The following is a 26,274-nucleotide window of genomic DNA, read 5'->3' on the forward strand; positions in this document are numbered from 1 at the left end:
TTCTGAATGAAAAATAATTGTTTCTTTATTTGAATTTACAGTATTTCTAAACTTAGAGTTATACGCTCGTTTCTTTGAACTTGAACATGCATGTAATTTGGAATGAGTCTTGTTCTGAACACATGTTAAGTTTTGCTTCTTTGAACTCCAGAATTCCAAATTGTAAAAAGGCTACAAACTCCTTTATCCAAAGGCAAGGAAAGTACATTAGTATGGCAGATTTCATACACAAAGAAAATTCGATTTGCTTTACGTAATGCATTACAGCATTACAGCGTGGAATTGTTAAAATGCAAATTACAGAATAGAAGCCGTTAAAAGGAAATTAAAATGTTAAGGACAGAGACATAAATACAGAATAGGAGAACACAATGGTTAATTATGAGTATTTAAGGTTCATTCAAAGGCAGTGCAGAACATAGCAGTTATGAATCTGAATTTAAAGGTGGTAAAAGTTAAGATAAGCCTAATATCTTCTGGATGTTTGTTGCCGTTCTGTGGGGCACAGTAACTAATACTGCTTCTCCATGTTTAGGTTGCACTCTGGGAAGCATCTGCGTAACTGATTCTGTGGGACGGTGGCCCCATTTATGAACTGGTATTCGCCTTAAACTTAATGTTAATTTAGAAAATCAATATTGGAAAGTCATTAGTATGCACCACTCTCACTCTCACATGCCTTGTGCATGTCTGCATGTATTTGCATTGTGTACGTCAATAGGAACGTGTGCAGAGGCCTGACATGAGTGTGTGAATGCACATCTGTCTCCCTCTATCCCTCTCTCCCTCCTTACATGCATCCTCAATCATACTGGTGACAGTTCCAGTCCCAGTATACAGGGCCGGGAGGATGAGGTGGGGGTGAGAGGGGGTCGGTCAGAGGTTTGAATTGCAAATCCGCTGCCTTCTGTTGGCGTCCAAGCCTTCGCAGGCCCTTCCCTGTCTTCATTCATGTGTTAATGAGGAGTCAGTGCAGGGGCAGATAGACAGATCGACCAGGGGCCTGGCAGGGGTGAGGGAGGAGTGAGGCGAGGGTGGGGAGGCAGGCAGGAAAACAAGGGTGTCCTCTGATGCTGGAGGCCGCAGTGAAAGTTTTGAAAGATGATGAAGACATGATGAGAGCCGTTAGTGGCTGCAGCCTCTCATTCTGGGATGAGGAGCATACAGTCATGGGGTGAGCTCAGAGGAGGACAAAGGGGCAGAAGGTGGGGTGTGGGTGGGATTGTCATGCCTGTACATTTCATGAGATATCCAGGAATGATCACACCATCAGTGGGTGTCACGTCAAATTTGCTGCGCTGCCTCGAGGTGCACATACAGCTATGGAGAGCACGCAGTGCTTCTTTTGTACTCTGATGGACCTCTTGTGCATTTGAAGGATGTGGTCCTATAATGACAATATGCACATTCTATTACAATTTCTGAAGTTCATGAGGTTCAACCGTTTTTATTAGATTATTCTTAATCAGACTAGTATTAAATTATGTGAAAGAACCGTGGTAACCTCTGACAAATACTGTGTTTTTTCAGTATTTTTTGTTGGCTGTTTCCATATCCCACTCACACTTTGGCCATCTTCATCTCAGCCTCTTGAACTCATAGCTGGATTTGATTTGAGACATTTCTTGAAATTAAGAAACGGTCCATAACTTCCTGCAGATGAACGTCAAAAGTCAATGCTACGCTGCCAGGCACCAGCTATAGAGCAGCCAGGGTCACACATGATCAGATGACAATGACCCACACAATAGATTAGCTATAAAAGGACTGGGGGGAGAGATTAGGGGTGAATTGATGACGGTTGGCTGGCTGGTTGGCTGGCTGGCTGGCAGGCCTGGGAGATCTTGGGTCTGTTTCAATAAGGAACATAAAGAGCTGAAATTAACATGTACCATGATACCAAGCAGAGAGAATCCTCTTAGAGATTACATCCATAACATGTTACGCCTATGGAACTGTATGGAAAGGGGAGACAAAGAGCAGAGCGAATGATCATTTTCTATTGTAGCAGATCATGTGGCATCCTATTCTGTTTTATTCTGTTTGATTTTATTGTACTTTCTGTTCTACATTATAGCTTTGTTAATGTCACAAATGGAGTAATTCTACTTTCTGTTTTTCCCAGGAAATCTTTTACCTGAAATAAACTGGACCCCCCCCCCCCCCAACCCACCCTCAGCATAGCAGCTGCTAGGCCGCACACTGCCTCCTTCATGGAGGGAGAAAGCAGCAAGAGCAGCAGCAGTATTCCTGCAACATCTGTGTTGTGGCACACACACACACGTTTACAAAAAGCACACGTTGACTCAAAAACACATGCATGCACACATACGGAAACACGCTCACACATGCATGGACACACACACACACACACACACACACACACACACACACACACACACAGTCCATCTGTCTTTGTCTCCCTCCCACTGCCATCACCATGGGTCTGTCTGTTAAACTGTTAAACAATGTGATGCTTCGCACATCACGCATGCTCACTTCATGCGATGCATTTTCAGTTAAACAAAAGATACATTGCATATTTAAATGCATAAGAACATTTACACTAATAGAGGAGTTAAAGTGCTCAGGAGGGTGCATGACTCTAGTGGACTAACACATATGTTGTCGTCTATACCTGAGCAGGACCCAGCCACCTAAACTGGACCAGGAACCAGGATGTTCAACTGCAGTTGGCTCAAGGGATAACTGTGTAAGAGAAGGGTCAGTTTGGGTTTGATAGTGAAATGCTGACCCCTATTGGTTACTTATGTGCATTGCAAGCTAAAACCTTTTATACCGTCATTTCTAACCTAGTTGCCAAGTATCTTAATTGGAATTCAGCGGCGGAGTCTTTTCTTCCATAACAATAATATATAGAGAGTTTTTTATAGTTTAAATGTTACATATTGCTATTATCTGTATATTTCTTATTTGTTGTTCTTATTTTAGTTTTCTTATCATTATTGTCAACAAATTTCATAAAAAGACCAAAAACAATGTTGTTTGTCAGACTCTCAATATATTCCAACTTGATACCAAAACTACTATTTTTTTTTCTGAACAAAATTAAACTCTTTCACACAAGCAATCATTTTATTTGAAAAACAGTGAATTGCTTTGTACAGTTCGTAAAAAAAAAAAACGTGAGATCAGTCCTGAAACATTTCTTGTCTTTTTTGCTTTTCACGTTCATCTCACGCAGTCCTGTTATAAAAAACAGGAGTATCCATACACGGTCAAAGCATTCCTGTACACATTCAACAGGACAAATAAAAACAAATCACGTCAACACTATCATCACCTTTTCATCATCCGTGTTATCAGATACCCAACCTAAATCTGTAGATTTCATATCTAATCATATTGGTATCAAACATTGGTCTCAAAACACACAATACATGTGCTTTTTGTATATATTTCCTCCTGTTCTATTGTATTACAATGAATGATTCAGTGTTTTGATAATTAAAGATCGCCCCCTGTTGGACCACAGTAGGAACTGGCACATGGCTCCTCACCTCATGATCTGATACAGGCTCAGAGTAGAAAGCAGGACAATCAAACACCCAGTTAAGAATCTCTGATATGCAACTATCAGGCAGAAGGGTATTTTTTTAATTAATTCTGATTGATTGATATCTGATATGACTTTGGTTCATATCATCAGAGAGAACAAATGATATACATACAAAATAATAGGTGATATGGGGGGGCAAAAAGTGAATTTTGTGAACGGGTGTCCTGTACCTAAGGGGTCTCAGCCCTTGGTTTAAATGATTGAATAGTTGGCTGTAGCCCTCTCAGGCCCACATGCTGTAAATACAGGCATGATTTAACACTGAACAGTGATCCACAACAAAATCCCATAGCAATAAAAGGATTAGCTCTATTGCTGAAACACAAACAAAAACATACAATCAAAAGACATTCCCTGCAGCAGGGATGTGGTCTATGTGTCCTTATTCACCTCAGTCTGCGAACCTCTGTTACCATTCATTGGTTTTCAATATTAATTTGAATTATTTTACAGACCTGAAAGATCTTCACTGTTATCATCATCTGCATATTTCTCAAGTTTGACACGTTTATATTTGAATTAGTAGTTCAGAGCAACATTTTGCTTTGTATAACATTTGTAGCTGCATGCACCAACATATGTTTTAATACTAAGAGCATACATCCCCATTTTTCTTCTGTCTCTTAGTGATGATTTCAGCTAAATTATGTGCACTAGAAACACAATATCAAATGTATTAGTCAAACAGCTACAACAGAGGGAAGTCGCTTTGTCCCCTTAACATTTTTAACAACTCGCAAAGCCCTGATATTGAAGTTGTTGCATTACTTCTGCAAATGTTTCATTTCTGACACATTTATTAATGCATGCCTGATACATTTTTAATGCGATTCAAAGGGACAGCTTGATACATATTTAATAAGGTTTTATGAATATGGTTCCCTCAAAATAAGCCCTAGCAGATTCTCACGAGTTTGGTGAAGCAACGTCCATGGTGTTTAGATATCCTTTGATCAAAACAAATAAATAAGACAAAAAAAAAATACATGAAACATTAATGACATACAAAAATTAAGGAATGTAAACAAACATACACAGTCGCACAGACACTCACTCACAGAGACAAAACATCTTTATATGAGCTATGCAAGTTATTGTTAGCATTCCTGCTACAGTGTGTGACAGCAGTTGTTTAAAACAAGAGTCTGTTTAATTGGAGCAAAGCCAAACTCTGCAGCTCTGTGTGGCCCTCGAGAGGCACCGTACACGTTACTGTTTGTACCATGCAGAGGAGCGGGTCACCCTCCTCCCCCATCTTCTTTTCCACTTTGCTTGAGAAAGTCCACCGGGAGGAACAGAAAGAGAAGTACACATTGAGCGTAACACGTGTTATAAGAGACCCTCTTTTCTGTTACACTCTGCTCATGATCTGTTAGCTGCCTCTTCATTCACTCCCTCCCTCCCCAGTGTTCATGCCGGACTCTTCCACTACATCCTTTACGATGCAAAACAAGACCATACCACATTGAGTGGTGTGTGCAGATGGGGCTGTTTTGGAGATGTTGGTTGCTGGGGCAGGTGCTATAGCTCGCTGTGGCGCACAGGAGGCTCAAGCTTGTGTGAGAGAGCGGTGAGAACCTTGTCGAACTTCTCGTAGCGCTCCGATTGGCTGCCCTCGGAGCCGCGGCTGCCCCAGAGGAGACGCATCTGAAACTCTGTCTGGAAGATTTCGTGCATTTCTGCTCGCTCCTGGAATCCTGGAGAGGAGAGGAGAGGGAGTTACTCTTTGTAGATGACATCATAGTAAATCATCAACAGAAAACAAAAAAAATCCTAAAAGTCACAATTGAAAGAAAAATAAATAATGTAAAAGATAATGAACAAAATATTGCTGAAAATACAAATGTATCATCATTCTGTGTGAAAAAATAATTTCAATTTAAAGGTTCACAAACTAGTCAACCATATCACATGCCCTTCATCAGCGTTTGTTTCCCACTCCAGATCAAAGGCTGGCATCTGGAGCCAGTTCCACTTGTTGATGAAGACCATGAGATGAGGTTGAAACATTATTCTGTCACACATACCAAGGTAAACAATGAATATCCATGCTGAAATGCTCAATTCAATACTATTAGAAGATTAACTAAAAATAGCTTTGGAACATAAACACCTGGAGCTGAACCAGTTTTGACAACTGTATGAAGTAAGCTTCTTAACTTCGCTCGTAGAAATATTGATGAGGGGAGCAGACTGAGGTCAGGCTGATCGATAGCAAGATATAACAGGAAACAGATGTGAGCAGATAACTATTGACACACTGTTCAATAAAGCAGTAATAGCCTCAAACTGAGAATCATTAGGGAGGTATTCCAGGTCAATGCAGTTAACATAGTAACCACACATAATCATTACATCATTAGGAACAGCTATGCGTTAACAACATAAGATGGAACACAATGACAGAGAAAATGATTTCTTTTCATAATTTCTATAGGTCAGTGTGGATGAAATAATTAACACAGTTGACTGCATTAATGAGCGTAAACCAAATAGAATTAAGGGTTGAAGAAGCCATGCTGGCACTTCTTTGAAGCTGAACTTCAGCAGTTGAGCACTTTGAGTTAAATACTAAAGGGGCCGATCACACCAGACGCAACTCTCAAAAACGCGTCGCTACCAAAACCATTGTTTTCCTATGGTACGGCGCACCTTTCATGTACGCTTTTTAAATGCGTACATGCGTGTTTCTAGCGTTATTTTAGGCGCGCATAAAAGTTGAAATATTCTCAACTTTTAAGCGCAAGGCGCGGAGTCGCACAGCTCATCAATGTCAGCGTGTATCGCCCGGTTGCGCACGCAGGCCCGCTCCACAGGCTGTTTTGCCCGGCACGTTTTTGCCAAGGCGTTTTAGAAGCGACTGTACTTTTAAAAGTTGCGTCCGGTGTGATCGGCCCCTAACATCAGCATGGTCACAATGACACTGCTAACATGCTGTTGTTAATCGGTATAATGTCTACATTGTTTATTGTCTCAGTTTAGTATGTAAGCAATAGCATGCTAACATTTGTTGGTTAGCATTAAGCACAACACGGATAAAGTTGATGGGAAATGTCATTAGTTTTGCAGGTATTTGATCATAAAATTAAGAATTGGGAGTAAAATTATATAGAGTTTTAAACACCATACAAGTCAAAAGGATCACCAAGGTTATGGCATCTAATTACTTTTTTCCCACGAATGTGTGAACCAAATATCATGGCAAATCCATCCATTCATTCATTGTTCAGAAATTTCAATCTAAAGGAGTCCGGGGATCTCTAAAATAATTAGGGTTCATGGTCTGGGAACCAACTGTTCATCAGGGACCAAAGTGGTGGGCGGCCAAAATGCCACCAAACACTGACCGACAAGTCGACATTGCCATACTTAGTGCTACGGTGCTAGCGTGGCTAAAACAACACAGATGCTGTCCCAGGTCACACTTCCAAAGACTGCCCTTGGCCTTACCCTGCAGTTTGGTCTCAGTATTGGTTCTGTAGATCTCCCCGTGATGTGCGATGGTACGAGCTGCCTCTAGGTGGTACATGACCACATCTACTCCCACTTCGGCACTCTCCCAGGGCTCCAGCGTCTCCCCAACCGCCATGCCCCGCTCCAATAAGGACAAGACGGGGATGATGTGAGGGACTGAGGTGCTGGAGAGGGCGTTCGACTCTGATCACAGGAGAGTTTTCAGTTGAGAATTGTAAATAAATACACACCTTTGCACATTTTCGAATAAAACAAATGCAAACACATGCCAACCATTTAAATTAGGGTCTCACCTTTGCCATCGTTCATATTCTTCATGAAAGGTTTTAGCTTCTTCTCATATAGAATAGCTCCCTCTGTGTGTCTCTGGCGTAAAGTCACCCACGTCTGCTCCAGGCGGGAAATCTGTGGAAATGCATGACAAAACAAGACAATGTTTTAATGCAAACCTTTTTTTTTAACAAATTATTGGTGAATTGTATCCGTTCTTTATCTATATCTCTTACCTGTGGCAGCTCAAGGGCTCTCATCACTGCCGCAAAGCCAAACATGTTGCCCAGGTTGCTTTTCAACTCTGCTGCCAATTGGATGGTTTTGTGGAGCAGCGCCGCCCTCTCCTCTGTGCTTCCCGTGCAGCCTAGCAGGTCCACTGCCATCATGATAGACATGGTATGGAACCTGAGAAAAGAACAACGCGCTATTCAATAAAATGCATCAATAAAAGTTCATTACTGCTGCTGATAGGGAAGCGGAGGGTTTTGAGTCATTTTGAAAGCTTTGTGGCAGACAAGATGAGAACAGAGGAGAAATGTAGATGGAAGGTAAGAACAGAAGAGTACAGCTAATCAATAGATGAATTAATGAAGGAGTTAGTGAGTGATGTATAAAGGAACAGGGGAAACAAAGCGTGTTTGTACCTCTCCAGTAGGTCAAGTCTTAGCTGGTGTCCATGTGGTAGTGTCAGTAACTCCAACCCTGAGGACACTCCCATCATCCTTTGCATCTCTGAGGTTACACCTAATATTCTAGCCACCTGTCCAAGGGTGAGAAAGAAAAAAGATTAGTTGTATGTGTGGTGTGTGTGTGCAGCCATTTGGTAGTGTGTGAATATCTTTGTGTATTTAAATTCATGTGTGCCTGTATGCAAAACTGTTGGTGTTCACATTTGTGAGTATGCAAGTCAGCATGTGTGAATGCACACTTTTGTATGCATGTGTAAGCTTGTGTGATTGCATGTGAACTGCATACATGTATATGTGTGTTTGTGCATACCGTGCAGTCCGCCATGGTGATGTGTTTAGCCGCAGTCCTTGCATCCACCTCAGCCAGCAGCTCTTTGACTCTCTTCAGCACCGACATCTCCAGAGGCTTATTCTCAGCTGGCATGAGGCAAGACTCGTACCTGCAATAGAAGAGTTGTTTGAGTTGAACAGGTTACTACATAATGTTTTTAAAACTTGGCAGGCTCATCCAGCGGTCCAGTTGTCTGGTTCAAAGAAGAGTTATGGCTTTAGGTTCATCATGTAGCTATAAGAACAAAGTTGTGTAATGTAACAATCACAGGCACACACCAACATCCCCAGTAGTGTCAATAGTGCGCCAACATTTCACAGGGGACCCGTTTGCGTCTAAAGCTGCTGCCTGGTCCATCGCCTTCAGTGTACCTGACCATTTTCCTGTGATAAGCCTCATCTGCTGTGTCCTCCCATGGCACCTTAAGCCCAATAAAACACAGTGTCTCTGACCACAGCACAAAGTCTGCCCTCAGGCTATTTCCCACAGGATTATCAGTTGTTTACCCAAGTATTTTTTTTCCAGTCTCTGCTCACGGATAGCTGCACTATTTTTGCCCTCAATGACAAAACGTCAGCAGGTATGTTAACCCTTGAACACACCAACTTAAATTAATCCTGCTGTAGTGATGAGCTCTCACTCCGTGTGTTCCACGGTTTATTTTCAGCTCCCTTCAGCAGTGAATGTCTTTTCTACCGATCGTCAATCTGCCTCAGCCGGAAATCCAGCCATAAAGTTACTTGATTAACAGGAAGCCCATATTTCTGTACGTTCTCTTCTTCCTATGGACATGACAAGTATTCCTTATATGTACGTTCAGCCTTAGCAGCTGGACAATGAAACATCAGAGAAGAATAAAACAAGAATGATTCATGTAGAAGTGACTCCCTTCGTCTTAGTAAAGCATCATCCATAGAAAATAGTCAGCTGTTGTGTGTCGTTTTTAGCAACATTCTAACTGTAAAGGTTTTGCATGTTGAGCTTTGTGTAGGTGTACCTGGACGGCCTGAACGAGGACGCCGTCTCCACCTGTGGGGCGCTGAACATCCCATCTCCTTCCACTCTCTCTCCGTCCCCTCTCCCTTCTTCCACTCGCAATCGCTCCACGTAGCTCTTGGTCGGGGGTTTAGGGGGCCCAGCGGGGCAAGGCCTGAGGTCACAGTAGCTCCCCGCCGTTTCTGAGGAATGCGATTGGTAGCCGGGATGATGGGCGGGCGTGGAGTGCGCTGAGTGAGAGGTATGCGCGGGATGCTCTGGAGGGTTGTTACTGGCTGAGGGGCTGAGCTGTGGGTCGCTGGAACGACGCATCTGGGGGGAGGGGGGGACGACAGCCAGGACCCTCCCGCTAGAGTGGGCTCTCTGCCTGGTGACTGAAGAAAGAGAGAAGAGTCTCACTATCTTTCATGGAGACTTTGTTTGTGAATGTGAGTGGGAGAGCTTTTGTTTTTGTATCCATGTGTCTGTGTGTCTTTGGTACTTACTAGCACTATATGCAGGAGACAGCGGGGTTTCCCCAACAGGTGACAAGGGGCAGCGATACTCCTGAATCTGGTCCATGCTCATCGCACAGTTCCGCATTGCGTCTTTGTGGTGGTGGATTGTCGACGGGCTGCACACATAGCAATTTTAGAATTTAAAAAATCTTTGGGTATGGATTTAACATCCGTCAAGGCACTGAAGGGAAGCTCACAAAAGCAGTGCAGTTCAGGGTGACACAATTATCAGTTGCAGATGACAGGAATGGTGTCAATACAGATGCAAAGGCTAATTATTTTAGGGTGAGAGAAGTGGGAGACATTTCAGTTGGTGCATCCTTAGAGAAAATTATTTCAGGAATTAAAACCATTTCAGGACCTTAAAGCAGGAGCAGATAATGTAACAGTGTGGTTTCTTTAAAAAGAGATCAACTGCAAAATGTTAATATTTAACTCATCCCTTAAAGTTACAGTTAAGGTGCATTATCATTTTTTTGAGTGCATTAACGCTGGAAAATATTTTCAGCAAGCAATCATGACCAAATATATATTTTTTACACATCTTTGCCTTCTACAGTCCAGTGTGTCGTTAGCATTGGTTTTGTTCCATAGCTTGCGCAACTATTTTCCATGCTTCCAATGAGGCTAACGTTTACTTCCACTAAACTCACACTGTACAAACACATTTGCCTGCTCCTTCTTTGTAGATTCAAGGTTTGAAACTTGAGTGATTCCAGTGAAGAAGTGGTCAAGTGAACAAGTCATTTCGCAACTTCACTCTGAGGACACTAAGAGGACTTGATGCTCATGACTAAGGGAGGTGTCAACGGTGTTTGTGAAGTAAGGGGACTTTAGGAATGTGGGAGGGAAGTGCACTAGTTTAGTGCTCAAACACAACACTAGTGTCACACATACACACTCAGACAACCTGCAGATGGGCACAGGTTCCGGCTCTGGTTCTGGTGGTGCCACTGGAGTCTTAACTGGACTGGGACTGTCTGAGTCACTGATCATGAATGTAACATAAAGCAAGAATGAAATATCATGAAGACTGCAAAAAAGAACTGCCAGGGTTTTTTATAATTGCCTGCTTGGCAATTGCAGCTGTTGCATCGCTGGCAATAAAAAAAACACAACCCCTCCCCTGGCTCACCTGTGAGGTATCATCTTCTCCGTCGTCAGCCCATCAGTCATGGTGACGCTCCGTCTCTTGATATGCGCTCCCCTCTGACTGGATGGCGAGTAGGCGGAGCTTTGCTTGCTGCAGGCCAGAGCGAAGGTGGCCTCCAGGTAGCGCAGCGGGAGCGTCCTGCTCACCGGACAGTAGATGTGGACACCGCTGGACTGGGAGACCGGTTTGCGCTGGCCAATATAAAAGCGCACGAGCTCCTGGACCGAGTCGAAGCTGTCGGACTCCAACACATACTGCACCTGAGGAGGAAGAGATGATAGAATTTATTATAACATCTTTGTTTGTTTTGATTTTGGTATTTTCTCACTCCGGAAAGGGAGCTTACCCTCAAGAGTTCTTTAAGAATGGAGCACAAAATGCTCTGGTTCCTCTTAAATTCTATTATTTCTCCAGTGCTTCAGACACATTACAGGAGTATCTAATACCTGCTTTGTGCGGGTCAACAAGGCACACCTGCACCACATTAGCCTGTAACGACTCCCATCATTCCAGGCAGCGAGAGAAAGTAGGCCTCTTCAAATGGAGGATGTATCTTGACAAACACAGGTGTAAATAATAGCGCTAAAAAGTCATTACATTTAGGCATGATGGGTGAGATAAAAGGAGGAGACCAGTAAAGATGAGACAAGACTCCGTACACCAGTGAACATTTTGACAGGTCAAACACAGGTGTGATTAATAGCATTACTAATGGCTGTTCCGATGCCAGAGCTCTGGCTTTGTGTATGCTGACTCACACCTCCATGGAACAGAGCCACGTTAATGTTATGAGTCGCTGCTTCCAACCAGAAGGGACTGTACGTTCAAATACACGGCCATACTATTTAAGATGCCAGGAAAAGGTTACCATGTACCAATGCACAGGATGTCAAACGCAGAATGCCAAAAATACCAGGAACGCAAGCCAGCATGCGTTTGTGGCTATTCGGACCCACAATCCTCTGGACAGACGAAGACATATGTCATTGACAGAGCCGCCGAGAGAGCACAGACTGATGACAGCTCATTGAGAGAATTCTCAGTGACAGACGACAGAGCATTCAATGTTCAAGGCACAATGTTATGACAAAGTAGTTTGTCCCAATTATATGCATACTGCAGTACGTACTTAAAGTAAAAAGAAAAAGTATGCGATGTTGATGAAGGTTTGACATCATCAGACATCAACATTAGATTCATCTCCATGGTCTTTTATACCTACAGAACATACAATAAAAGGCATCTAGTTGTGAAGAAATGATGAGTTCTGAAACAGACAGACAAAAGCTTTAATACACACCTTGGTCTCATTGGATTTGACCAGGACTTTGCTGATCTTGAAGTGCAGCACTTCATTGTCCCATCGACAGGTCAGCACGTAGTCACCCACGCTGGTCAGAGAGTCACGCACAAGGAAATCTCCATTACGTATAACCAGACTCTCTGACACCTAGGCAGAGAAAAAACATGAATATGATTGAAAGTTTGTAAAACACTGGCTCCCATTAAAGAGCTGGAAGCTAACTTGGCTCACTGAGCATGTGTGCGAATATTTTGTTTCTGACACGATTGTTGAATAATTGAATTTATAGAATCATGATTATTTATAACAATGCCTTAGGACGGCTGTTTCTCTGAGCAAACACAACTATCTCTCTCCCTGCCAAAATGCGCGTGCTATGCAGTTTGAATTGTCAATGATGGATGAAATACCAGCGACAATGGCTGGGATGACTTTCTGAGGATACATTTTATCGAGTTCAGCACTATTGTAAAATATCAAATATAAGTTATTTTGAATGCCGTGACAAAACTTGCAACTCTGAAAAAAACAAGCTCCCATTCATGGTAAACGTAGCAGCTTCGGGCTGAATATCTCGCTGATACCAAACACTGCAATGTGTGTCTCTGGTGTCTGTGAGAAGAGATCACAAATATTGATATAGAAATAGAAAAAGAGAAACATATTTCAAAATCAGTAGTGTTCCCTTTAAAACTACCTGCATAGAGACAAATGATAAAGCCTGAAGGTGTGACATGTTAAATTCACTTTACATAGGAAACAAGGCAAGAAATATGCAATGCATCACAGCACAAGGTAAACAGTGCTTCAGACACCAGCAGGAGGCAGTATATACAAAGATCAAACACTCGAACCAAGCACAGGATCCTTTTATATCGACCATAACTAAACCTAATTATGTTGTGGAGGGTTTTAGTCGCTTTAAAAAATGAAAAAATCGGATAACTCACTGCATTTAAGAATATATCATGTTTCACACAATCAATCGATTTGGAACAAAATATATGAAAAAATATGAAAGGAACGCCACATTGGTCTATATACACTTGTGCACAAGTCTTCACTTAAAAAAGGAAGAAGAACAAACAGAAGGAGGAAGAAAACAAGAGGGAAGGATGGACTGGATGTATAGCACCAGCCACGTGTGTGAAGTCTAATCACTAAGCATTGTTTTGGTAACCAGAGGACTCAGGGTTTCCCCAAGTCTCCACTGGGGCGAACCATGAATGAATGAATATTTTATGTAGATTAAAAGAGGAAAGGCTCACAGATGGCTGATTTTCATATCTGTGTTTATATGTGTGTGAGTGAGGCAGAGAGCAGAGGTTGATCAAGAGACAGAGGCGGCGTCTATGAACGAGTACCCGCCACATGTGCCTGCCATGTGTGTGTGTGTGTGTGTGTGTGCGCATTTTTGTGCGTGGGTGGGTGCAGGTCTGTTGTGTGTATCTGTGTCTCAGTCCCCAGCTGTGACACTCAACATCGTACATCAGCTACACACACAGCTGTCTGTTTGGCAGAGTTTCCCCTTCTTCTGAACGCTAAAGCAATTTCTACTGAGCTGTGACAGATGATGGGATTCAGTAATCAGTGTTATTTTGTGTGTAAAGCATTTAAACTGTGCTTTCAATGCCAGAGACGTTGGCCAAGTAATCACTCAACTAATACTGTTGGTTGACAGGCACGTCAACTCGCACACAAATACTATTGTGTTTGTCCTTTTATCTCGTGTCTTTTTGAAATATATCATCAGCAATGTGGGAAATAAAAACCACAGCATCAATACATCTTCATTCATTATTTATTTCACTGCCACTGGGACTAAGAAAGTGTGAATGAAGTTTAACTTTTATTCACATCTTAGTGGATTTCTTGACAACTAAAGGTTTGAAAAGGCTTGAGTTTTGGTTATTTAGTGTGAAAGTTTAGCCATATATATATATATATATATATATATATATATATATATATATATATATATATATAGCCACAGGGTATTTAGCCTCCCTCCCTGCATGTATGTGTGTTTGTGTGTGCGTAGGCTACTCATGTGCTGGGCCTTATTGTGCACAGGAAGTGCATTACCTCAAGGGTTTATTGCTTTGGGTGTAGTATCTGTGTACCCATCTGTTCGGAAACATCCATTCAGGACTCCCAGTGTACAGACTAATTTCTCTCTGCTGTGCTTGCGGAAAGTTTCCACAGTGTACTTCAGTGTGTGTTTACCTCTCTGGGTATGTGTCCATGGTACCAGCCATGGCTCCTGATGTCAGCAGCACTCAGTTTCAGCTCCTCCTCCAACTCCTTACGAAGCTTCTCAGGAGGAGACTCCAGCAGGTACTTCTCCTTGGAGAACTGTGTGGAACAAACACAAGAGGACATCAGTGGGATTGCATTTTACAGAAGGGACTCTTCACAAGTTGCCCTTCAGTGTATTCATGTGTAAATGAGCCAGATCAATCGATATATAAGTTATTCATTCAGGTCCCATAGAAATTAGGATTTTAGGAAGAGAGATTTGTAGCAAATAAATATGTTTATACCCACATAATTTATCATTTACAATACAAAAATGAATAGAAATCAGGTATAATATTGCAACACAGGCATACGGTTTTTAGATACAACAGAGTGTCGTTGACACAAATACACACAAACACACCTTTGTTACAGAAGGCAACACGGCAGGGAAGCAACACTGTGTACTGCCTTCCACACACACACACACACACACACACACACACACACACACACACACACACACACACACACACACACACCAATCCAATCGACCCTGACCTGATTACGAAGAGGCAGAAATTGTCATGATTACACTCTTATTGTTCTCATGTACAGTGGAGACCTAGCTTTAGCTTTTGAGTGTGGTCACTCAGGATGGCCTATAATAATGCCAAATACACAATCACACAAACAAACGGATCAGATTTCACATTTCAAAGCTTCATATTTCTGTTCTCACAAAGAACGGCACTTGGGTGAAATCTGGGTTGTAAAACATGAAAATAAATTCCACTGAATATTTTTTATGATTATTTAAATACAACTAATCTTCAAGCTACATGTGTCTGAGATAATGACAATTGAATTCACAAACAAACTATGCACAATAAATGTATAAATAAACAAATGCATTGCAATACAACTTTTGAAGATGGTACGTGATCAACTCAGGAATTATTTGAGTGCGTATGGAAAGAAAAACATGAAATCCCACACTGGGACCCTGATGTAACGTGACAACACCACAACAACGGATGATTGTGGAAAGATTGGGTTCACAAAAATGATCTTAGATGAGACAAACAGGGGACACGCAAACAACAAACTCTCACACAAACAACCTCAAACGGAAACGAATAGCAACCCTCACAGGAATAAACAGCGAAAGGAAATCATTTCAACTCTGCCAATATGAGGAGAAATGAGACTGGGACCAAAATAAACAGTACACAGCCTTGTCGCTACGGCTACCCCGTCGTTCCTCATAATATTTTCCTTCAGTCTCTCCCTCCCTCTCGCTCTCTCAGGCTCAAAGTTTTTTGACTATTTTCTTCACTTATTATTCCTTCAAACTCTTTTCCCTCCTGCCGCCTGTTCATCAAAATCATAAAGTTTCACTAAGTTGTTCAACTTTTGCCCAATGTGTGTGACACAGAGGCAAATACATTGTAAGAGGGTGTGAGTGAGGATTGCAAACTCTGATGATCTGTGTGAGTGTGTGTTGAGTGTTTCCAACTTCCCGCATGAGTGTGTGTGTGACATGAAGAGACTACAAGAGCCAAACAATCGATTCTATGGTCTCCAGGTCACTGCAGGATGAAATTATTAACTTCCTGCTCTCCCCTTCTCTTCATCCTCTCTTCTCCAATCCTCAGGGGAAGATGGAGGAATACCGCCATGGGGGCTCACTCTCTCCCAGATTAGATTTGAGGTGTGTGAGCGTACGTGTGTGTACGCGTGAAGAGGCCAATAAAAGTGCAGCGGGGTCAAGTGTGCCGTTATTGCTTTTCCTCGTCTCCCTGGAAACCCAGGCGAGGCCAGCCACTGAACTGATGCGCAAAAATGAACTTGGTGTGTATAATTGTGTGTGTGTGTGTGTGTGTGTGTGTGTGTGTGTGTGTGTGTGCGTGTGTATATATATGAAGGGTTATGGGGAAAATTGAAATGTCAGAGGGCTCTATTTATGATACGGTTCATGGAATAGGCTGACATCAGGGGAGACGCATTGAGAGAGGAGAGAAAAATGGATTGACAATCCAGAAGCGGGGAAGAAAAAGTGATTTGACAAGGACACAGAAAAAAAAAACATCAACTTCATTGTATTCTAACATATGAGGGAAATTGAAAGTATGCTTCCAACACACACACACAAACACATACACACAGTGGTATAGCCATCAATTTAAATCCATCTAAATGCAATAGTAATATGTATTTGTTTGTGCTGCAATAGCAGACACACGGATATAAAGTAGAGATGTGAGAGCACAGAAAAGGTGAGAATAAAATGATATTCAGGAGACATGTGTTGACTGGTAAGAAAAGGGGATGACACAAAGGGTCCAATGGGAGACATCTTCAAGACCAGTATGATGTTACTATTCTAATTACAATGGCTAGCTGTAATGCAACTCCTATATCATCACTACGCTTCGTCCTTCCATCTTTCATCAGACAGTAGCAGTAACTCTACTGAGTGTGTACTATACCACCACTGCTACTAATATTAATGCTAATTTGGATACTGCAGAATTATTTCTACAAATACTCATACTATTCAATACTGCCACAATTACTACAAGTACCAATACAACCATCAGTCATTCTACTCACCCTACTGCTACAATGTATAGCCTGCTTCTTTTACTTATAATACTAATGACAAATACTTCTATTACTTGTATTACTTCAACTGCTATATACTACTAAAATCCCTCTTAATACTATACCAATCTTGGTACAAATACTACTCCTACTATTAGCGACTATACTAACGCCAACTACAACGTCTCAGTCCTATTACTTCTACAGTTTATGTTTTTAGTTGTAGTTTTCGCAGTAATAGAGCACGTCTGCTACTACGACGTACCGTAGAAGCATGAGAGTGGATGCTTACAGCATCCGTACAGGGCAGCCAGAATGTCAGATCCACACATTTATGAACCAAGAAGCACAGAAGCAGACATGTCAGAGACAGACCAAGACAAGACAAGCCATCAGACATTCAGGAAGGCAGAACGGCAGACAGACAGAAACTCATTAATGTAGACAGAGAGGCAGGTACAGTACGCAGGGAGACAGGTAGCCCATTAGCAGATGAGAGAGTTGAGGCAGTTTAGCAGCTGATGCAGGACTTTGTTTCCCCTATGGAGGCGAAGAGAGGAAAAGTGATTGGTGCGTGCGTGTGTGTTTGTGTGTGTGTGTGTGTCTGTGTGTGTGCACATGCACATGCAGGATGTGTATGGTTGTCCATCCATCCATGTAGGCGTGATTGCATATGTGTGTTCTACATGGGTGGCATTATAAATGGATGGCGCTCTATTTTTGGTGAGCAGAGAAAAGAGCGCTGTTAATTTAAAGACTGGCTTTGATACATTCATTATAATGGTGGGTGTACTGTGTAGACTGAATGGATGGGGGTGAGTCAGGGAATAGGCTATAGGGGTTAGGGGTGTGTGTGCATGTGTTAATATAGAGTTATAGATAATAACACAGTGTGAACCATTGCCTAATTTACACCAGCATGCACGTGAGATTCTTTTCCTCACAGTAAGCCAATTAGACGGTTTCGTTGGATGACTTCGCCACACCCTCCCCGAGTGAAAATTGACACTGCTATCACTAAAGATCAGTCAGAAAAAAGCATGGACTTAAAAAGAAAATAAATGAAAGGGATGATAATGGGGAGAAATTCTAAATGTATGCACATATTTATACATATATTATGCACACACACGCCTTTTTTTTAGCATGTTTGTGTGTGTACTGCGGCTCTTGGTTTTGTTCTGTTCTGATAAATTGGTTAATTTATATGTTTATCTCTTTGTCCATTTTGCATGCTCACTGTATTCCTTGTTTTCTGTGCCAATATGCAGGGTTTGCAGATCTAAAAGGAGGTGAACATGGACATTATTTGATTCAACAAACAATCTGAATAGTCATTACGGCAAACATTTAACTAAAACCCTCTCATCACTGCACTGTGGTTCAATGTTGAGTCAAAAATATACAGCCACAGGTATTTACAATGCACAACACAGTGGGAGGTAGAGTGTTAACTCTGGCACAAATCAGCATGTTATCGTTTGTGGTTGAACTAGTTTGTTTGCTAATTCTTGCAGAATGAGCACAAAGGCAAGTACCTTGAGCAGAGTATAGGGATGTGACTAAAAACAAACAACTCCGGAAGTGTAGGCATGAATGAGAAATGAAATGGAAGATAATTGCCGACAAGTAGAAAAACCTGCAGGGGTGGAAAAAAACGGAGTCTCATTTACCAGCATGGATGCAAAGTGAAAAAAGAGAGGAGCACATTCCAACAGAAGAAGCCCCAACAAAGGAGAGGAATGCCTTCTAAACAGACTGCAGCACTTAGATCTGAGCTCATGTCAGAATGCATCTTCTTTCTTTTTGAGCTCGCGGGCTAGCCTCTAACCTCGTTGTCATGGTAACGTCCACGAGCGGGAGTGGTGGTGACAGTGGGGGGAGTGAGAGGGCTGGATTTGGGTGATTTAGGGGTAGAGGTGGGGGCAATTCCTGGTCGTGAGTGCGCATACACACACACACACACACACACACACACACACACACACACACATACACACACACACACACACACACACACACACACACACACACAAACAAAGGTCAGAGGTCCAATTGTTGAAGAACCCTGCAATTACTTGATCTGCTTTCTCTTTCTCTTTCTCTTTCTCTCGCCCCTTCAACTCTATGTATTCCCTCTTTTGGAGAGATAGAGACCAGGATTATCCCATAAAGACCCTTGGATCCTCCTATCTTCTATCACACACACACACACACACACACACACACACACACACACACACACTGAACACAAACACACACACACGGAACACACACAGGAATTAATGTGTATGTACGTGACCAATATCACCCCTCACCAGACTGCTATAATCCCTCTGTGCCCTCCAGCCTGATTTCCACTGTTACATTCACACTGGTTCACACGGGTATAATAGTCTTTAACGCACATGTAAAATGATATGAGCATTAGAGGGAGTGCTGGCAACATTAGACCTTCTTATATTTACCCCTGTATTTTTTTCTTAGCAAGGTGGGACTGGCATTGAATCAGAGCTAATGAAACTGCTTTTGCAACGATGCAATAAAGAAAGCTCAACAGTGGGTTCAGTGTGAAGTCGACCTGAGCCTGAGAAACTGCAGAATAACAAGCCTGAGTCAATGTCCCTGACCTATTACCCTGGGATTTTAGTTGGAGTTACAACTTTTGGTCTTAGTTTTAAATCATCATAGAAAGACATTATTGATGCACATTATACACAAACAAAGAAACAACCGACCAAAGAAATGATCCTTCTTAGACTTTATAAAAAACTGAAGTTGTTTACATGATGTTTCATGTGATGAGACAGCATCAGTGAACCAGCCTCAGACAGACAGGCAGAGAATATGAGACTGATGACAATGACCTTCTACTACTCGTTAACAATGAGTGTGTCCTACAAACACACACACAAAAACACACAGGGTGTCGACCCTTGAGGCAGCTGGATGTCGGTATACACCCTACAGAAATATATATATATATATATATATATATATAAATATATATATATATATATATATACAGAAATATGTCTATGACTAGTGTGAGCTGTCAGTCAGTATGGTGTCAGAGAACAGACGCCTGACATTGAGTGACAGCTGATGGACAGGATATGACATACAGCTCCACTCCCACTAAAACTGCAGGAAGCACAGTGCCGCTCTTCCCCGCGGGGCTCTTCTCAAAACTACTCTCTCAATCTGCTCTACATTTACACTTTTGCCATCAGCTCTGTTTTTTCTCTTTTCCTAGGTTCTCCCAGGTTATCTCCTCCCTTCCCTCAACCTGGTTCTCTCCATTAACTCCTTTTATAGAAAGCATAGTGACAAATGCATAATTTTAGAAAATAATAATATGCTATACCACCGATTCCTACATTATGTTCCAACATTATTGCTGATGGAAAGCCTGTGCCTTATGATACCTGATTCCAAAATGAGCACTATCCTGTACTGCCTCATTATTGACTGAAAAATAAAGCATCTCTTTTTGGAAAATATTGACTGTGATAAAACATATAGATCACAGTCTTTACTCCAAAATGTGCCAAGGTCTTCGAGGTATTTATAGTACCTGTAGTCCTCTGCCGGTTCAACCTCCACTCATCAGAGGACAGGGCAGATGCCTCGATGCAGCCTGAGAGACACCGCCCCAGGGAAAAGAAAGTCCTCCATTAGCTCTTGTCTGCTCATAAAGCTTAATTGCGCTGACAATTGAAAGTGACCTTCGTGAGCAAATCAACATTTTGATCAACCCCTCTCTCTTCTCATGTGAATTATGGCGGCTGGACAGTAAGAAGACTTGTTTGAAAAGAGGGGGGGGGGGTCCCTCCCAATCGAAATGAAAGCGGATGCACCCAAAATGTCTGTTAGAATCCTCCTTTGCACCGCAGCACGGTGTGAGCCACAGCTTCTGGTACATCTCAGCCTATCAGGTCAGCTCGGGTAACAACCATCAAATCTCCCTTCACCGGTTACAAGTCATATAGCTGAACTGTGGACGAGTTTAAATCAGGCTACATAAAAACATGTCGGGCCATTTGTGATGCTTTATCTATTGAACGCAGTTATGAAGCTACGACCTCCCATTGTGTCCATCATCAATAATGTTGGTATGAATGAGGGTAATAACTATGAAAATAAAACACAAGTTGTAAAAAATGTCCTTTATTACATTTATGACAGTATCTGCCTCATTCTCTATGAACCAAACCCATCGCTTCCCTCTCTGTGTCTGACTCTACATTCATATTTTAATTCCTCCTCCTCTGTGATTCACTTCTTTTGATGCTTTTTGTTTATAGCTCAAAGACCTACTGGAGCATTTCCTTTTTCTATTTCCCTCCCGCTCTCTAATCAACCTGCTGAGCAACATCTATCAGCACTTTGATGAAAAGACCATTACTGAGAGTGTGTGTTTATGTATCAATGTGTATGCCAATAGATATGTGCCGACAAAGAGAGGCTGATTCCTCCCTCGTGTCTGTGCTGCATGTGCGTATGTTTCATTTAGTGGATTATTATCATCATTATCATGCTTGTATCTGCAATACTGTCACTCCTCTGAATTTAATTCTGGCTCATTTTATGAGAAATAAAATCTGTTGTATACAGAGAGTTTTCATGACAGCGCTGTCAGCGACAATGAGGGAGAAAACAGAAAAAAATAACATATCACAGAAATGCAAAAGGGAGAAAAAAACAAACTTGTACATCCCCACAAACGGGAACAGACAGAGAAACACATACGCACACAGATATGAATACACATGACATTCTGATGCACACACACACACACACAACAGAGAAGATTTTAATGATGTTTGACTGTTAAGTAGGACTCCTAACTGCACGTCTCTCCCTCGCCTCCTGACCCATGTTTCATCTGTTTAACACACACACACACACACACACGCACGCACGCACGCACACACACACACACACACACACACACACACACACACACACACACACACACACACACACTTTCAGAAGATGCACATGCACACACACCGTAAGACACAAGTAAAAACAGAGACGGTACTGATAACTTGTTAAGACCAATTGAAGCGTTGATGTCACCCAGAGTACCACACAGATACTGATTAGAGATTAGACAGAGGATGAAATTAGATAGCTTGCCTAAACCCCATTCAATTAGAATTAGTTTAATACTTCAGCTAATGACACAGCAATGTAGCAACACACATTGCGTTGGTGTCATTGCACACACAATGTAACACATGCACATTCTATTTTCACAAGCTCACCCAATGACTAGAGGGAAGTAGATGACTGAGGAGTCGGGTCATAACTGAGCTGGTTAGCTTAAAGGCCTTAAAAACACATCTTCTCATTTAGCTTCTGACTATGAGAGATGGGATTGTAAACAATAATTATATTTGCTGACACTGTTTGGGTTCTGACCCAAATCTGAGAGATTTCTGGCTTTATTATTTCTCACTGGTTTGAAAGGCTCACTTGTAAAAAGATGACGTACATCTGAGAATCAATCAGGATTCAGCAACAATTAATACAAAGCTGGAGAAAGCTGGTGAGTTTTTGAATGTTTAATTCCAAATGAACAGCATCTGAAGATGTTTTTAATTTGATGTTGCTTATATTTAGTTATGCATACTTAAGATTTGAAGCCAAGTCTTCACGGGCTCTGTGTACATTTCAAATTTGCACCAATTTTCAAATAAATGTGGCCCGTTTCTGCTTAATTATCTAAAATGTTCCGGAGTATGCAGCATTGCGTCACACTCCTATAGAAAACATTCATGTCCACGAATGTTACGTGTCTGCAAACCACAGATAAGTTGAATGTCGACGTTTCTGAAATATGTGAGCCTGGTATCACGCTTGCAGAAACAATTGATTAGGTAAAAACTTCTTGCTTAAAGTAAGAAAAATATCTTGGTTTGTGTCAAAATATCAACATACAATAACTCTTTAATGTAACTTTAATGTAACAGTAACATCATTAATGGACTTTCTGATTTAAAGTTAACATTTACTTTTGGTTTCACAAGGGACACGAATGGAAGTTTCCTGAGTGAAAGTCCTGTTTGTTCACCCTGTTAGTGCACTTTCTTGCTTCTTATATGCGTTGGTATGTCACCTAACTTTAAATAACGGCCGCTTGATACACTATGTAACTTGATCCGTGCGTCATTTGATCCGTGCGTCACTAACGCTAGTACACTCACTACTAGCGTTACATCATTTTCTCTGCCTGAACGCAAAGACATCAACATTCAACATATCTGCGTTTCACAGAAAAGTACAATGCTAGTAGTTTTTCCAGGTTTTTCCAGGTTATTTACTTACAATTTGCACAACTACTGCATAGAAATGTGCATGTGTTAGAGCGATACAAGGAGAGTGTGGTAACACAGTGCTTGACTGCAGATGTCCGTTTGTCAAATGGAAAGAGTGTTGCCGTAATGAGGGGCAGGATAGATGTCCATTAAAAAAACCATTATCCAGAATAAACACCAGATGCCACACTACTACACATAAAATAAGACGCACACATATTCACACCCCACTCTCCTTACTGGCGACTCAGCAATGCCACACCTATAGATGCTGTTACCATGGTAACTCCATACTCTGCATGCCCCAGCTGGTGTTTCCCTGAGGAAATCTGTATGTGTGTGTGTGTGTGTGTGTGAGAGAGGTTAAGGTTGCAGTGAGGTGTACTGAAGAGGAAAACATGGCTGGTTGGGGGCAGCCATCATGGTCTCCCATTGTGTGTCTCTTCCTGTGTTAGCTTTGGTATTGATTGGTCAAGCAGTTCACAAATCATGATTCAGCTTTCAGTTCTTTTTTAACTGCCAAAATCTGATCTCAATCCAAATGAATTAGAATCCGATCGCAGACGCAAAACAATGGCAGAAAGCAACGTCATGGAGCCGCACACCAGCAGCAACAAATACCTCAGCGGCCCCCTCAGTCACACAGCTTTTTTGGCTTTTTCTCTCACAGTGACTCATGCTTTAAATTTACACGCATTACAGTGCGGTGACCTGGGTTTCTGCCAATGTGGCTGAAAGGATTTGAGTATTCAGCAGTCATGTTTTCAGCTCTCAGTTTTGTTCACTGCAGCATCACTCGCCACAGGAACGTACACAAAGAATAATAAAAGATTTAGAAATGAACGTGTCATCTATGATATAATAGCTCATGGCTAATCCACCATCGCTGAGGCATTATGTTGTTCTGTGTTGCTTTCTGTGTTGATGTCTGACATTATGGAACATAGAATAAAAAGGTCATGAACTGATCAACAATGTGGTGCAAGAGTACATTATACACGCACATATGAGAAAAATAAAACCTGGCTTAACTTTGGCAGGAGTTTGTATTGCATCACTCGTGCGCCCAACTGTCCTTTTCCATGTGTGATAAACACGAACAATACAAGGACCCGCTCTTAAAAACATTGCTCTGCAGCACTGCTAGTGCTCAAAAACTCCACACGGTACTTCTGAAATAGGCTAGTTATTCATTTGTTTGCCATATTTTCTTCAGTGTGTGCACCCCACATTGCTAGTTTACATTTAGCAATGATATTGAATAAATCCCCGACACTGTTTTAGAATCTGGATCACGTAGAAACTGTTTCATTTTCCAGATGTTTATCAACCCTGACTGGCACAGTCGACCCCGTCCATCTTTCCTGGCTAAAGCTCAGAGTAATCAAAGAGAATTGAGGCTTTGCTGTTCAATCACCGCATTTCTGCCTGCTTTCCTTTGCCTTTCTTCACTTATCCCTCGCTGCAGTGCAATTTATAGACAGCTCGTATGTACACACACACATGTCTGACTAATGGCTTTCCTTTACTTTATGCTTTATTTTCCACCACTTACATGCTTTAGGCAAACACTGAAGATTTGTTTTATGCACTTCTTAGTTTCTCATGCTCTTTATTTGAATATGTTTTCCTCTTATCTTCCCCTGACCGTGTCTCAGAAAGATGGATGTAAATGGAGTGGAGGCCAGTTGTCTAATTTCCCCTTTCTTCTTCTTTCTCTCAAGCATAACAGCTCTTCTGTCCTTCTCATCTCTTACTCTTTCTTTCTTAATATGGACTTTAATATCCTTGCAACCTACTCTATTATCGTTTGTCTTTTTTTTCCTCCATTCCTTTATTCCTCCACTCAAAATTCTCCTTTTCTTTCTTCACTGCTTAAGTTAATCATTGCAGTCCTGTCAGTTCATCTCTCCCTCCCACTGTAACCTGCCATCTCTCAACCACATATCATATCATTCCTCTCTCTGTGCACTTTCCCTCAACGATCCACTCAGCCGGCCTGTCGGCGTGGGTGTGTAGTTGTTTGTGTGAGTGAATGTGTGTTGATGTAAAACAACGGCAGGAGCATCACCTTGTTCCATCAGCAGAGCAGAGACAAAGAGAGGCAGAGAGACGCCATGCATTAGGAGAGGAGGATTAATATATATGGAATTCAAAAGAATGTATGGACACACTTCTACACCAGTTTTATTTGAATTCCTAATTGTGTTACTTTGGCGAACCAATCTACTACGGGCATATATATATATATATATATATATATATATATATATATATATATATATATATATATATGTATATATATACATAAAATGAGCACATTTAACTCAGAAGAGGTCAATATTAGGAAGGCTACTGCACAGGCTTGTGTCAAGCATAATGTTCCAAATGTTTCGAAAAGCAGGAAATATGTTACTTTGGCTCCGCTTGTTTAATCGGATTAGTCCTTTTAACAAATGTATCCTATGCCTATGATAAGAGCACATACTTTATTTGATTTGATAAACCTTTCACTCTCAGTAAAGAGCGTTCTCTTTTGGTCTGTAATTGAAAAAAGGAGCCGTTAGTGCCTATTGACAAGCTGGACCAGCTGGGACAGCTGAAAGATGCTCGGGGCAGTGTATTCACTCGACTGGAAATACAAATCTAACCTTTCATTTTGGCAGCTCAGAGGGGAGCTTGTGATTGGCGGGGCAGAGGGTCGGGAGAATCATGACTGTCAGCAAACTGGAAAGCATTCTTTTAAAATAGACCTAATATGCTGATCATGTATGTATGGTATGTTAAAGCAGCATGTTCTTGCTGCT

At 41.7% G+C, this 26,274-nt stretch overlaps 1 protein-coding gene across 1 annotated transcript in view; it reads right to left on the bottom strand.

Moving 5' to 3' along the window:
* Positions 1-5,101: 5,101 nt before the first annotated feature.
* sh2d3ca (SH2 domain containing 3Ca) overlaps positions 5,102-26,274 on the bottom strand; it is a gene marked incomplete at both ends in the record, with an annotated part of 31,929 nt that continues 10,756 nt past the window's right edge. Inside the window, 12 exons of the mRNA XM_079235367.1 lie at positions 5,102-5,277; positions 7,031-7,237; positions 7,348-7,459; positions 7,561-7,732; positions 7,972-8,087; positions 8,327-8,456; positions 9,345-9,717; positions 9,829-9,956; positions 10,751-10,828; positions 10,976-11,253; positions 12,294-12,443; positions 14,523-14,651. Of these exons, the coding sequence (XP_079091493.1) occupies positions 5,102-5,277; positions 7,031-7,237; positions 7,348-7,459; positions 7,561-7,732; positions 7,972-8,087; positions 8,327-8,456; positions 9,345-9,717; positions 9,829-9,956; positions 10,751-10,828; positions 10,976-11,253; positions 12,294-12,443; positions 14,523-14,651 (2,049 nt within the window). The remainder of the gene's footprint in view (positions 5,278-7,030; positions 7,238-7,347; positions 7,460-7,560; positions 7,733-7,971; positions 8,088-8,326; positions 8,457-9,344; positions 9,718-9,828; positions 9,957-10,750; positions 10,829-10,975; positions 11,254-12,293; positions 12,444-14,522; positions 14,652-26,274) is intronic.

Source organism: Taurulus bubalis (genome assembly GCF_910589615.1).
Source record: "Taurulus bubalis genome assembly, chromosome: 19".
NCBI lineage: Eukaryota > Metazoa > Chordata > Actinopteri > Perciformes > Cottidae > Taurulus > Taurulus bubalis.